Raw genomic sequence first — 15,833 nt, forward strand, 5'->3', positions numbered from 1 at the left:
AAACATTTTTAAATTTTATTTGAAGTAGATACTTATGTACCGTTTACTCCTGACCACCACAGGTGTGCATGATCAGATAATATACCAAGTACTTCTGAGCAAAGTTCACTGTTTACAAAATCATCTAAAATACCTGCCACAAATTAGTTGCCTAAAAAACATGCATCATCACACTAGTTGCTAATTGTTCATTTTAGAAATGTCTAAATACCACACAGAATAATAATAAGCAAATTAATTACTGGTTGGAATATCAATCACTAAGGGTTTTTTTTGCCTCATAATTTAAAAACAACAATGGAATTATCATTTTGAATACCATGTGGTAAAATTAACATGAACTGAAATATATCTGGCCCAGAATTGCTTTCATTTTTTTAAGAAAACTGTTGCTCAGTAAGAAATTGCGTAATTTTATCTTTTGAACTTAATGGGACTTTTCCCTGTGCACGTGGTTTTAAATTGAGTTTCCTCTAAATGGAGATAATTATTTTCAACAAGAAACAAATAAGATTGTTATAAAATAGTTGGTAGGTGTTTGAAAAATCTTAAAATATGAACTTGGTTCTACCACTTTGATCTGCAGTGCAGCAACTTACAGAAATGCGTGGTTGCCTTTGGTGATAATTACTATTACATTAGTATCAGATCTGTGAAATGTTTTGAAAATTTATGGAAAACCTTCATCAGCCATCAGAAGCTCTTTTGAATATTATGATGGTTAGCAGGTACTTGTTTTACTGTAGTTATATTATATAATATGTGTATATATACATATATAAAATATCTATATATGTAGTTATATAATATATTATATTATATACTGTAGTACCTGTAGTTATATACTAGGATGCAAATTTGTTTTGCCTATATAAACTGAAACCCAAAGGATAGACTTTGCATTAGCCGGTTAGAGTCTGGCTTTAGTTCACACATGTATTAGCTGTGGTCACTCTAATGACTAATCCCTCCACAGCAAAACGGGTAAACATATGCTTATTATTAAGCAGATGTTTACTTTGTTGATATGCGTTTTGTTTCTAGAAAACTACTTGTATCCCTTCTGTGGTTAAAATAAAAAGGATAGTATCTAGCTTTCAGACTTGTGGGTCTGGAATAAACCCACTAAATCTACTTAAGCTTTGGGATGTGCAGGGTGGGCAGCAGCAAGCAGGCAGACTGTCTGGTCTTTTTTGGTTTTGGTCCAAAATAATTTCCCAGGTTCAGTGCTTTGAAGTAGCAATACAATATCTAACCTCTTGGCAGAGGAGAAGAATATGCTTGTATATGCCTTTTCCCCACAACCAAGCCACAAATGTCCCTCTTATCTTTTTATTTAACATGCTTAGGTGAAATTAAACTGGTATAAACAGGGGTTTTATTAAACTAAAAAGAGTATGAAAAGCTCAATTTCTTTCTCACCTCCACACCCAAGTCTGGTTTTTAATTTAAAAAGCAACTCTTGTTGCTGCTTGGAGCAGCTGCCTGGGGAAACAGATCTTCTAAATTGTATTCCTCCCTCCTGATGCTCACTTTGGGTGTGTTACTTAGTATTCCGTTTACAAAGCACTCGGTAGTGTTTGACAAAAAAGCAGTGATTATGCATAGGAAGTCCTGTTTTTTCAGTTTTATATGTTAATGCTCACTTGAAATTTACATGAAACAGCTTCATGAAAATTGTGTGGTATAAAATGTTTCCTGTAATAAAACTTAAAACTGTTATAGAATAAGTGACTTTGCTGTGAGGGTGTGGAGTATGTATCTTCATCATCAGAGAAATAAAATTAAGAAAAAATTCAGAAGGCATATGTTGTTTCCAAAAGTGAATTAATCTGCAATTTTTATGTTTATCATTAAAAATGTGTAACAAGTCAGTATTTTTAAAAAGAAACACCGCCCCCCCCCCCCCCCCCCAATAAAACTAGATCAGTCTTTTGAAGGTCTTGTCTTTTTTTTTTCTTTCTTTCTTATCTTCTTCATAGCTTTTCTTTTTGGACCACTGTTTTAAAATACTTCTGTAGTACTCGGTGTTGTAAGAAAATGGTTCCCAAATGCAGATGAGCTGATTCCTCGACAATAATTGGGCAGTAGGATTTGGGTGTGGGGGTGGTGGTTTCATTTTTTTATCTGTATAGTGTGTAAAATATGCCACATTTTGATGGCTACTTTTGTGGTTTTTTTTGTAGGGTTGACCCAAGGACCATTTCATCCTGCAAGAATCAGTTAGCAGGTTCTGTATAGACTTGTTCCTAAGGGGAAACATGTCTGAGATTGACTATGAGAAGTTAGCGGAAATAGGTAAATATTTTTTATTATACTTCAAATGGCATCTGTGTAAAGTCACCAGTGATTTAATAGAGCATCTTCAGTAAGCAAGAGGCTTCACCAACATTTTCTAATACTTCTTGGAGCAATCCAGTATGAGTTACAGCCACGGTACTGATGTGTACCCTATTAAAGCCATTAGGGTTGAAGGTTAGTTTAATACATGCAGCTTTTATGAATTATTGGTAGAAGTTCCTAGTGCAATTCTAGGCTATTGGAATATCACCATTATCACATATTGTGGCACAAATGGGAGTCATTACTCCAAACAGACAAGTATTGAATGAGCGTAGAGATTGCTCTATTGCATGTTATCTCCAAAGATGTTAGTCGAGCTGAGCAATATGACCATGGCATTAGGGGCCTCATCATTCTGAAAGATCAGCATTACTTTTTTTTTATTCCTTGAGTTTTTGAGGATGCCAGACTGAACTCCAGATCAGGAGTCTTCCAGAGAGCTTTTTTTTTACCTCAGTCTCCCTTTCCATGTCCCTCACCTTAGCTCTGATTTCTCCATGTCATGACTTTCAGCAGCAGCAGACGGGCATTTTCATTTTTACTCCTAGGGCCTGATTCAAAATCCGCTGAAAGCAATTTTCCCCTCAGCCTTGGCAAGCTCTGTGTCAGGCCCCTCATGTTTTCTCCCAGCCTGGGTTGAACAGTGATAACAGTGTGAATAGTAGCAGATGATCCTCTGCTGTAGCTCATGGAACAGGGCAATAAACTCCATCAGGTGTCCCTCAGTTTGGAGCAATGAATCTTATTTTTATTTGTGTTTATTATGGAATGTCTCTTGATCTCCAGTCTTCTTGTTCACACATTAAAAAAAAAAAAAAACCTACACAAAAAAACCCCAAACAAACAAACAAAAAAGAATAAAAGAAAAAGAATATACCCAGGATTATCTTACTAGGTTAGGGTTAACTAGATTTTTAGTAGATATGATTACTGTTGGGACTTCTTTAGTCCCTGTGAATACATGCAGTACAAATGGACGTGTGTATTTATTTTGCTTTTCTAGTTCTTAGGCCCATCTCAAAGCCAGATAGCTCAATATCTATACTTTGTTACAAATCCTTACCCCTGCTTTTTGGAAACCTGTCTATTTTTATGCATAGTACAAAATAATTTTTTACAGAAGGAGTTAGCCTCTGCCTCTCTGTACTAAAGGCTGTAGGTAACATATTGGTTGTTCCTATTATGTTTAACTTAAATATACATTTCACTTTTAGTAAAGCCTCTTAGGTTTCAGTGGATTATGGTAAGTGGTTCATAGCTGCTGCTTCACATCCTCACAGACTAGCATTTTCTATTTCTTTCTCTCTTCCCTTTACAACTTCTTGTTACTTTAGATGGTTACAGTGCTCAGACATGGGGAAAAAACCCACCCTAATAAACAAAATAGTATTTTCCTTGTTCTGAATTTTAACATGAGCTAAATATTTAAAAAAGGAACAAACTGTGAAATTCATATACTGCTTCATGTTTGTATTATTCTTCCCAGCTCTTGGGACAAAAACATTCTTTAAAGTGAAAGAATACTCCTCCAGTTAAGGTTAATGTAGCTTTTTATCTATGATACACTTTTAAAGGGTACAAAAATACACATTTTGGAAATAATAATAAGAATTTAAACTTTTGTGTTTAGAGGACTCTAATGGTATACTCCTAAAGGCAGATTTTTTTCCCAATAGGACTGCTGATTTATTTTCTGAGGAGGCTTTCATGTGAATTCAGACATAAAGAAATTTAAAAGTAGTACATGTTTCTGACTCCTCTTTGTCTTTGAGAAGCCCAGCTACTAGTGGCGTTTTTCATCCTTTTGAAATGCATTTTTGGTACAAATCACATTAAAAATAAAAATGAGACAATAAAACTTTCATGTGGCGGTTTATAGGATAGAAAGATACTGAGAAACTGTGAGTGGGAAGCATTCTGAAATATTTAGTAAGAGCTTTTCTCTAACGCTTATTAGCTACTGGCACATAAATCTGGCTGAAATCAATACTTAATATATTCTCTCTGCCCTAGTGTGTCTTGCGTGGTGGTCAAGGCATATGAAATGTGCAGATGATTAGAAGGCAAAATATTCTTGAAGTACTTTTTAAAGTGGCACTAATAATGTTATAGATAAAACTGTTAATTCTACCTTATTAAAACTTCCATGATAAAAAGAGATGGATGATGTACGGGGGTAGTGCACCTTATCAGAACATTGATTTTTCTCTTTACATGTCCCTTTTCTTCTCTTAAGCCACCGAGCACTTGTGTGTTAGTGTATCAATTTAATGTTATTCCCATCAGTTTCTAGAAAACATTCATCTGAATAGTGTAGAAACATTAGTGACAGTAATTATCCCAGAATCTTTGTTCATTTGGATATGTACTTAGGATCAGTTCTTTTTGAACATTTTACAACAGTTTGGAAAAAACTTGGGGCGGGGACAACAACAAAACAAAAAAAACCTGGAACAAGATCGATTGACCTTGCGTTGCTCTCAATGCAGAGTAGATTTTAATTCTAGGATCTAGTCCAGAATTTACTGAAGTTGGGGGAAGGATGCCCATTGATTTTACTAGGCTTCTGAGCAGACTTTCCTACCTTTGCTTGGCCTCTAGCTGGACTATGCTTTGGATGGACGTTTGGCTGCCTTGCCTACTGCAAGTTCAGAAGGTTAAAGGATTTCAAGGAAAGAGTGAATTTTGAGGGAAGTAAGATGGAGATTAGTTTGCACTTTGCTACCTTTATGCAAAGTAATGAGTCCACTCTGAGAGAGCATTCACATGAGGTATTAATGTGGAGTAGCTGTCAATGTCCATGTAAGCATACTGAAACTTTGACTTCCCCATTTGGACAACCTCAAAGTAAGAGACAAGCAGCTGTAGATGGATACAACAAGCAGATTGTGGGAGTGTAGGAAATGATGAGACAACAGCAGAAGTGGTGAATAACAAGGTCACAGCTTGCCAGCTGTCCAGTAATTGTTGAGATTTTTGTGAGCATCATAGCAGACAATAATCTTAAGGGGGGTGTGAAGATATCTTTTAGGTATTAAAGGGTTGCTTTTCCCACACATGACAAAGGGTAAAGAACAGGAAGCTGACCTGAAACTGTAACAAATGGTGAGTAAAGGCCTGTGTTTTTGTCAAACTGAGCTAAAATTCAACCCTTCAATAATGTATCAGAGGCAAAAGTTATTCTTTGTTCGTTAGGACTTAAGCATTCTTGCTTGCTTCTTTAGAACTGCAGAAAGATGAAGCAGAAGATACACAGTCAGAACAGGAAGAAACGTTTATGTCTCCACCACTTGAGGATCCTGAGTTAAATATTAATCACCCTTACTATGATGTTGCGAGACACGGCATCATCCAGTTAGCAGGTATGTTTGGAAAATACTATGGCTTCACACTTACTAGACCCCTTACCATATTTTTCTTACTGTATTCATCAAGGTGATGCACAGGAATCATGTTGATGCTTTCAGCCTTCATCCTGAAAAGCAGCTGAATAGTAATATCTGAACTCAGTGCTTTTCTACAGATGAATTATGAGCCAAACATTTGAACTTAATCTTGCTTTAAAATACAACTACAGCAATATATTATAATCTAAGGCCTAACTGTGGCTGTAACGGATCTGTGCTTTATTTGTGATAAGCTGTTCTGTTTTCTGAATAACTGAAGTGTTGTGTAGCCACACATAATCATTTTTCTAGTCTGACCTGGAAAGGGCGTGCAACTGTGAAGAGATATGGGTTACTGTATAAAAACTAATAAAAGGCAGAAAGGAAACTGTTGATGTAAATGTTAACTGCTTTTATCACCTGACTTTCTGTTGTGACATAGAGAAAAGCTATGGGTACCTAGCATATTTGAATACTGGATCATTTAATGTTTACAGTTATTTTTAAAACATTCCTGCAACTTATAAGACAGGCATATTTATGATATAAAATCACCTCTTCAAAGTATGCATTGCATTTTTTTTCCTATTGGCTTCTTTTTGTCACCAATGTGCTTGTTAAAATAGCATTACTGATCAGAATCCTGAACTAAAGGAATATATACCATAAGAAACAAATAGGGGTATTTAACACTGCTCATTCTGATGAAGTCTAAGATTGTGTTATATTGTGCACACTTTTCACACTCATACTTCAGTGAGCCTAGATTGTGATTTTTCAGGAAAATTATGAACTCAGGCTGTACATATGTACCTTCCTGAATTCAAGCCATAAACAGGGAGTCATCCAGATGAATATGAACTTTAGCAAAAGCAGTCCTCTAGTAAGGTATGATTGACTAGAGCAGTGAAATCCTTGGTAACTTGACTTCTGACTGTAGGTGGGAGGAGAAATTTATTCATAGTAACTTCTGTTCTTTAAGCTAGTTATACACAGGATAATAATTATCATAGAATCATAGAATGTCCTGACTTGTCAGGGACCCACAAGGATCATTGAGTCCAAACGTTGTCCCTGCACAGGACAACCCCAAAATTCACACCAGATCTCTGAGGGCATTGTCCAAGTGCTTCTTGAATAGTGTCAGGCTTGGCACCGTGACTACCTCCCTGGGGAGCCTGTTCCAGTGCTCCACCACCCTCTGGGTGAAGAACTTTTTCCTAATATCCAAACTAAACCTCCCCTGGCACATCTTCCTGCCATTCCCTTAGGTCTTGTCATTGGTCACCAGAGAGAAGAGATCAGCACCTGCCCCTCCTCCTCCCCTTGCGAGGAAGCTGCAGACTGTGATGAGGTCTCCCCTCAGTCTCCTCTTCCCCAGGCTTAACCAACCAAGTGACTTTAGCCACTCCTCATACAGTTTCCCCTCTAAACCCTTCACCAACTTCATGGCCCTCCTCTGGGACGCTCTCTAGTAGCTTTATATCCTTAATATACTGTGGCACCCAAAACTGCACACAGTATTTGAGGTGAGACTGCACCAGCACAGAGTAGAGCAGGATAATCACCTCCCTTGACCGGCTAGCAATACATTGCTTGATGCACCCCAGGACATGGTTGGCCCTCTTTGCTGCCAGGGCACGCTGTTGGCTCATGTTCAACTTCCCGTCAACCATAACCCCCAGGTCCCTCTCTGCAGAGCTGCTCTCCAGCCTCTCGTTCCCCGGTCTGTATATACATCCAAGGCTGCCGTGCCCCAGATGCAAAATCCAGCACATGCCCTTGTTAAACTTCATGCAGTTGGCGATTGCCCAGCTCTCCAGTCTGTCCAGATCCCTCTGCAGGGCCCCGCTGCCCTCGGGAGTGTCAACAGCTCCTCCCAATTTTGTGTCATCAGCAAACTTAATTAGTATTTCTTCCAGTCCTGCATCCAAGTCATTTATGAAGAGATTAAAGAGTACTGGCCCCAAGATGGATCCCTGCAGAATGCTACTAGTGACTAGCCACCGGCCCAATGTAACCCCATTTACTATAATCCTTTGAGCCCAACCCATCAGCCAATTGCTCATCCATTGCATTATGTGTTTATCCAGCTGTATCCTGGACATTTTGTCCAGGAGGATACTGTGAGAGACAGTATCAAAAGCTTTACTGACATCCAAAAAGATTACATCAACTGGCTTCCCGTGGTCAGCTAGGTGGTAACCTGGTCATAGAAGGAAATTAAGTTTGTTAAGCAGGACTTTCCCCTTGTGAACCTGTGCTGGCTGGGACCAAGGACTGCTTTGTCTTTCAGGTGCTTTTCAATAACTCTGAGAATCTTCTCCATAATTTTGCCAGGCACAGAAGTGAGACTGACAGGCCTGTAGTTACCGGGGTCATCCCTGCTGCCCTTCTTGAAGACTGGGACAATGTTTGCCAGCTTCCAGTCAATTGGGACCTCTCCAGATTCCCAAGAGCATTGAAAAATCATTGAGAGGGGTCTCGCTATGACATCAGCCATCTCTTTAAGTACCCTTGGATGAATCTCATCAGGCCCCATCAACTTACAGGGATCCAGCTGGAGCAGCAAGTCCTGCACAAGCTCAGGGTTTATTAGGAGTTTATCATTTCCACAGTCACGGTTCTCTAACTCTGGGGGTCCCAGAGTCCACCATCGGTGTTGAAGACTGAGGCAAAGAAAGCATTAAACATCTTTGTCGATGTCCCTGGTTTTGAGGTGACCATTCTTATCAAGCAAGGGGCCAATGTTACTCCTGGCTTGCTTTTTGCCATTAATGTATTTTAAAAAGCCATTCTTATTGCCCCTCACGGTACTGGACAGCTTCGACTCTAATTGAGCTTTGGCCACACATATTTCCCCCCTGCAGTGGCAAACAGCATCCCTATAGTCCTCCCATGTTGCCTGATCTTGCTTCCACTGGCCATATTCTTTCTTCTTTCTTATTTCTAAAAGAATATCCCTGCTCAGCCAAGCCAGCCTTTTGCCTTGCCTGCTTGACTTCCTACACTTTGGGGTTGCCTGCTCCTGTGCTCTTAAGAGGTGGTACTTAAAAAGTGACCAGCACTGATGGACCCCAGCACCTTCAAAAGCTTTTTCCTAGGCGACCTTACTAAGTAGCTCCCTGAGCAACCTGAATTCTGCTCTCCTCATATCTAGAGCTGAGGTCTTGCTGGCGGTTTTCCTCCTGTCACCATAGATTTTAAACTTTACTGCTTCATGGTCACTGTGGCCGAAGTGGTCACTGATCTCCACTTCACGCACGAGGCCCTCTCTGTTAATAATCAACAGGTCCAGGAAGGCACCCTTCCTGGTCAGTTCCCTTAGTACCTGTGCCAAGAATTTATCATCCGGATGGTTTAGGAACCCTCTGGACCTGTTTGTCCCAGCTGCATGGTATTCCCAGCTGACATCTGTCAAGTCCCCCATAAGGACAAGGGCGGATGACTAAGAGGCATCCGTTAGTTCCTTAAAGAATAACTCATCAGTGTCATCCTCCAGGCTGGGTGGCCTATAGTAGATTCCCACCAACAACTGCTTTATTTGTCTGTCCCTTAATCCTTACCCAGAGGCTCTCAGCTGCACCATCAGCACCTGCAAGCTCCATGCATTCCAGCAACTCAACTACATGCAATGCCACCCTCCACCTTGCCTGCCCTGCCTATCTCTCCTGAAGAGCTTGTCACCATCCATGATGGCACACCAGTCACAGGACTTGTCCCACTAGGTCTCACTTATGCTAACGATGTCATACCTCTGGGACTGGGCCAAGGCTTCCAGCTCCTCTTGCTTGTTCCTCATTTGTGTAAAAACACCTTAAGTGTGGCTCATTGTGCGCATCACCACATATAGCAGTCTGAAGTGTAGATAGATACATATTACAGATAGTATAAAAGTCCGAATTACTTTTTACCTTCTTCAAAACTAACCCCCAATGTAAGACTCAAATACATAAACAAGGGAATAACAGATTCACATCCTTGCAATTCAGAAGCTGCTACCTGCTAACCCATTAGGATGTTTCTCATTCAAGCACCAGTTTGGGGATGAGGGAAATACCAAGACAGAAAAGGTATTAACGAAACTATTGAAGTCAAACTGAGAAAATGTGAAATAGACGTGTTAACAGGTACACTGGATACACCAGAGTCACTAAAACTGTCCACCTAAGAACCTCTCCTGTCTGTTGTATTAGGCAGTGCTACACGATAATGCTTTAAAAGAGATCTTCAAGGCTTTCTCCTGCTTGTATACTCAACATCGAATTGTGATGGGCCATGTACTTACTGCTTCAACTTTAATCATGCACAACTATTTAGTAAATGTTTGTTGTTGCTCCTCATTCTTCATTCACTCAAAGCTGCCCTGGAAGTCATAAGCAATTGATATTTGTCTGGTTTAGCTGGTGTTAATTCTAAAGGGTACTTGGTGTGTTTATTTTTCTTGGAGGAACCATTGTCTTTTTTTGCAGCTATGGGCAGAGCTGCCAGATGATGAGCTGAAACCCCTGAGTCTGTGTTTAGACTAAGCACCCCTTCTCCGTCCCTGCATACTGGGGCAAAAGGGGATAAGTTGGCAATCTAATTGGTCAGTCAAGGAGAACTTACTAAGACATTCCCTGCTGATTTAACATAAATAAATAAATGTTTGCTTATGACCAAGGCAAATAAAAAGTGTAACTTTCATAGTCTCAGAAGGACTCTGTCATTTGACTCAGAAGTGTTAAAAGGGTGGAGGAACTCAAAAGGGGAAAAATTTTGAATGAGAAGATGAAATATATGAGAACTGCTACTTTTAAAAATTTGTGCTTTTACTGATGGTTGAAACAGAGGATGTGGTAGGGACAGAATGATAAGCAGCCTGTCCCTTCCCTAGCGCTCCCACCTGGCTTCATCTTATGCATATGCCTTATTCCTGTGTTAAGAGAGTGGGAATGTGCTTCAGTATAGTGGCATGAAAGCTGAAGTGTTTTTTAAAGAGACCTACCTGTAGCTTCCATAGTTTCATCTTGGAACTTGCTCCGTATCAGTGTTTGCTTGGAATAAAGTCCAAACATTAGGTATACTCCTGGTTTAAATTTACCAGAGCAAATGGAGATAATCACAAGATAAACCTTGGCTGAAATATTGGATCCTCTCTGATGGTTTTGTCCTTAATACTGCAGTCTTGTGTAGGAAAAAAAAGTCCCCTTGACATCTTTTTAAGTTCTGCAAAGAGTGACTTTAGCTGTCATTTCAGTCAGAGATATATGGTGGTGTTTTGCAGGTCTAGTGGACAGTTTAAATGCAAAGCACCAGCCACGAGGCATGCTTCAGATGGCAGTCTGCACCCTCTAAAGCAGCTCTGATGGGGGGATGTAAGAGGTGCACGTATGAAGGTGTGCATATGAAGGCAGAGGGGAAGGTGAAATATGATCTGAAGACATGCTTCAACTCCACAAAATGAGACCTCCCTCTCCCCGGTGCTAACTGGCATGGAGTCAGGTTTGAATGTTTTCTGGGTTTAGATTCAGGTGAGGAAGGGATGAGCTCTTTGGATCTCCTTCCCATCTTGGAAGCGGCCAGTCCCTTTGGAAACAAATAATTTTTAAATGATTTGTACCTCATTTGTAATGGTTTTAATCACTTCGAATAAGACAAGATATAATTTCAGTGTTTGGAATGGCTGTTTTAAAGCAATCCTGAAAGCTGTTCCTTCAGTTTTAATTCTGTGATTGAAAGACAATGAGATGTATTGTTTGAAACGATTGAAGGAAAAGAATTTAGGTGAAAATATTTGCAGTAATTTATCCTTTTCTTACATTGATCTAGGTTCCAACACTTAATTTAAAAACAAAAAAAGCCTAAAATTCACTTATGCCTTGCACAAATTTAAGTGACTTATACCTGCTTTCCATAACAATAGCTTTGACTGTATGCAAAGCAGATTTTGAGTTATATTCATACAGTGTGGAAATACAATTAATTAAATAAGAATAGAGGACATTTTAAAAAGATGTAAGCTTTAATAATTGTTTATTAATTACAAACTGATTCATGTCACAAATACCAATGTGCAGCTGACTAAGCATATGTAAATGGAATAGTGCTGCAGTGCTGGTTCTTTTTATTTCTCTTTTGAAGGAGAAATTTCAATCTGTTCCCTAAAAGAAACTCAAGATTATTTTTCTTTGTGGCAAAAAAGAAGGGACATATAAACATACATGATGCATCAAGCTTCCTTATTTTCTATAGTTTGCTTCTATAATATGATTGCTGACAACTTTTTGTAGTACATTTTTTTTTTTTTTTTGAATATGGGCTTATTTAGTAGGACCCTGTCTCTGATGCTTGTGTTTTCAGTCACTGCCAGTGACATACTTCTTTGTGTTAGACAAAACTTTTTAATGGAATCAAAGTCCATGATTTTTTTAAATCAGTATTTCATTTCTTATGCTTTTATTGCTCTTCTACTTATATTTAAAGATTTCAGGTATCCAGCCTGGGTCTTCGTAGAGACATCCATATTATTCACAAAGATTGAATTGATTTCATGCCCCTTCCTGATTTTGAACCAGTGCATTAGCAACTGATTAGAAGAGTATTATGTAGACCAGACTGTGAAAGGTAAAGTTGTAATTTAGTTTTTGTAACACGTACAGAGAAACTGTACCGAATTACCTAATAAGCCTAAGACATAAGCCCTAATAATTTTCAGTTCATCTCAGTGACAGCTGTGCTACTTCTTGCAATACCTTCAGGAGCAGATCTGGGGTCTGTAAATTGCAGTGCCACAGGAAAGGATTGGGTTTAAATTTATTTTTTTTTTTTCCTAAAAGATTTACTTTGTTCATTTTCTTATTTCCAAAGGGTATTCCTGAAGTCAGAGATACTGACATTATTTCATGACTACCTTTTTGGGGAAAACAACAAATCAACTAGAGAGACCTAAGACTTGGGCACTTCTCAAGAAGGAACTTGAAGGCTCTGGTTCATAACTTATTTGCAGCACAAGAGTAGATTTTAATGTGGGTGTTGCACGTTACAAAGCATGTCCTAACCATTTTGATGGTGGTGTGCTTTTCTCTCAATTGCAATGAGAGTAGCTCCAAAATAAAGGTGGTATCCATTAAAAGTATTTCCTGCTGTAGTGGACAGGCAAGGTAGAAGAGGTGGAGGAGTTGCACTCTACATCAAGGAACACCTTGAATGTATCGAAGTCAACTATGGTGATTGCGACTGCTCTATTGAAAGCCTCTGGGTTAAAGTCAAAGGGGTCATCTCCAAGCAGGACCTCACAGTGGGCATCTGCTGTCGACCTCCTAACCACGATGACGAAGCTGATGAAGCGATATTTGGGGCACTAAAGCAAGCTTCTGGCCAACAGAACCTGGTCCTGATGGGTGACTTCAACTACCCAGACATCTGCTGGAAGAAAAATACGGCAGCTCGCATGTCATTCACCAAGTTTCTGGAATGTATAAAGGATTGTTTCCTGATACAAATGTTAGATGTGCCAACCAGGAAGGAGGCGCTGCTGGACTTGCTATTCACAAACTGAGAAAGCCTGCTTTGTAATATCTCTGTTAGTGACAGCTTTGGCTGCAGAGACCACAATATTGTGGAGTTCGGGATCCTGCTGAGCGTGCTGAAGGTCACTCTAAGACAAGGATTATGGATTTTAGAAGAGCAAACTTCAGTGCACTCAGGGCTCAGTTGGGAGGGTTTCAATGGGAAGCTTCCATGGAAGACAAAGGAGATAGTGAGTGCTGGGAATTCTTCAAGAACTCTCTATTGGAAGCACAAAGCCAATTTATCCCCTACAAAGGAAAGGGAAGTAAGCAGAGCCCCCATGGTTCAACCATGACCTCCTGGGTCTACTCAAATCCGAAAAGGGAAGCACACCAGAAATGGAGAAGTGGAGGATTATCCTCTGAGAACTACAAGGGCACAGCCAGAGTGTGCAGAGATGCAGTTAGAAAAGCAAAATCCCAATTTGAATTGAAACTGGCTATAGACAAAAAAAAACAACCAAGAAAGGTTTCTTCAGACATGTCAACCATAAACAGAAAAAGAAGGAAAACATAGGCCCACTGTTAAACGGAAAAGGAGAATCAATCACCAATGATGCAGAAAAGGCAGAGGTCCTCAACACCTTCTTCACCTCTGTCTTTACCAGCACTGTCGGGTCCCAGGCTTTGGGAACAAAATTGCTGATTGAACCAAACGCCAACCCACCATCAGTGAAGGAAGAGTTAGTATGTGAATTACTACAGAAGCTTGACCCCCATAAATCAATGGGCCCAGACGCCATCCATCCGAGGGTGTTGAGAGAGCTGGCTGACATCATTGCAAGACCTCTCTCCATAATCTTCAAGAAGTCATGGAGAATGGAGGATGTCCCAGAGGACTGGAGGAAGGCAAATATTACCCCTATCTAAAAGAAGGGCTCGAGGGAGGATCTGGGTAACTACAGGCCCATCAGCCTTACTTCAATCCCTGGGAAAGTTATGGAACAAATCCTCCTGGGGGCCATCACAAGTCAAATGAATCACATGATTGGGAAAAGCCAACATGGCTTCACTAAGGGCAGATTGTGCTTGACAAACCTGCTGGCCTTCTATGACAAAGTGACTTGCCTGATTGACATGGGGTAGGCAGTGGACATGGTCTACCTAGACTTCTCCGAGGCCTTTGATACGGTTCCCCACAGTCTCCTCCTGGAGAAATTGATGTGTTATGGCCTAGACAAGTGGTCTGTGCAGTGGGTGGGGAACTGGCTGACAGGCTGCACCCAAAGGGTGGTGGTAAATAGATCTTTCTCAAACTGGCAACCTGTGACAAGTGGAGTCCTCCAGGGATCGATATTGGGCCCAGTGTTATTCAATATCTTTATAAGTGATCTGGGTAATGGCATCAAGTGTAGCCTGATGAAGTTTTCTGATGACACCAAGTTGAGTGGGGAAGTAGACACTCCAGAAGGGAGAGCTGCTCTGGAGGGAGATCTGGGTAGGCTGGAAGAGTGGGCCAGCAAGAACCTTATGAAGTTCAACAAGGACAAGTGTCAGGTCATGCACCTGCAAAAACATAATCTGGGAGTGCAGCACAGACGGGGATCCACCTGGCTGGAGAGCAGCTCTGTGGAAAGGAACCTGGGGGTCCTGGTGGACAGGAAGCTCAGCATGAGCGAACAGTGGGCTGCTGCGTCCAAGGAGGCCAACAGGATGCTGGATTTAATCAAAAAGGGCATCACCAGCAGAGAGAAAGGAGTCATTATCCCACTCTACTCAGTGCTTCTCAGGCCACACCTGGAGTACTGTGTAGAGTTCTGGTCCCCTCTATACAAAAAGGATGTGGACTTGGTTTTTCCAAATTCTGTACCAGTTTTCCTTTTGCTTCTTTCTGCAACTATTTTCTTTTCAGAATATGAAAGGAAAGAAATACTTATTTGCCTCACTCTTCGTTTTGCACATCAGACTGTAGGTTATAGTGTCTTTTTTAAAGACAAAACTGAGCTAATTATATCAAAATATATGGGTGTGCTTTCTTGTTGAATCTGAGAACATACAACAGGTTTGCTTTAAATGTCATTTAGTAGAGCAACAGGCTTGCTAAAATAAATGATGGCTCAAAATGCCAAATTTGAATGTGAACTCAGTTTTAGGTTTGGGTATCCTGACAATATACCACAAGTCTTTCTGCACCCAAATATACCTTATTAAAAAGAAAAGCCTAGCACTATTTTCCCTTTACCAAGTAAATGTAAATTATATTCCCTTTCTGTTGGACTATGATGCTGTTTCTTTGCTTTCCTAAAATTTTCTTTTATGTTTTCTGTGAGTTATTGAAATGCTTTCAGTGATGCAAACCTAAGTAATTTTCATTTTCAGTGCCCCTTTTAAGACTAGGGTGTTGTTCTAGTCCAGAGAGTCAGCCAGATAGAACAGTATTGACGTTAGAGAGGTTAGCTTCAGGAATGGCTTTAACTCACCCTTATTGCAACTTATTTTACATACTTTGAGGAGCACAGATGAAATGTAAATAATTAATTACATCAAAAAGCAAGCTGTCCCTTTGCTTTCAGTTCATCTGAAAAAAAATGTGATATTGCAAAGTACTTAGCCA

The 15,833-nt window shown here is 40.0% G+C and overlaps 1 protein-coding gene across 3 annotated transcripts in view; it reads left to right on the forward strand.

The window, feature by feature from the left end:
- ARHGAP8 (Rho GTPase activating protein 8) overlaps positions 1–15,833 on the forward strand; it is a 90,667-nt gene that overhangs the window by 22,316 nt on the left and 52,518 nt on the right. For 2 of the 3 annotated variants that reach the window (XM_064461141.1, XM_064461150.1), the window contains exons 2-3: positions 2,187–2,298; positions 5,568–5,705. In XM_064461141.1, the coding sequence (XP_064317211.1) occupies positions 2,262–2,298; positions 5,568–5,705 (175 nt within the window). In that variant the 5' untranslated portion in view covers positions 2,187–2,261. The remainder of the gene's footprint in view (positions 1–2,186; positions 2,299–5,567; positions 5,706–15,833) is intronic. The other variant, XM_064461160.1, reaches the window with a different exon arrangement.

Source organism: Phalacrocorax carbo, chromosome 1 (assembly GCF_963921805.1).
Source record: "Phalacrocorax carbo chromosome 1, bPhaCar2.1, whole genome shotgun sequence".
In the NCBI taxonomy this organism is placed as follows: domain Eukaryota; kingdom Metazoa; phylum Chordata; class Aves; order Suliformes; family Phalacrocoracidae; genus Phalacrocorax; species Phalacrocorax carbo.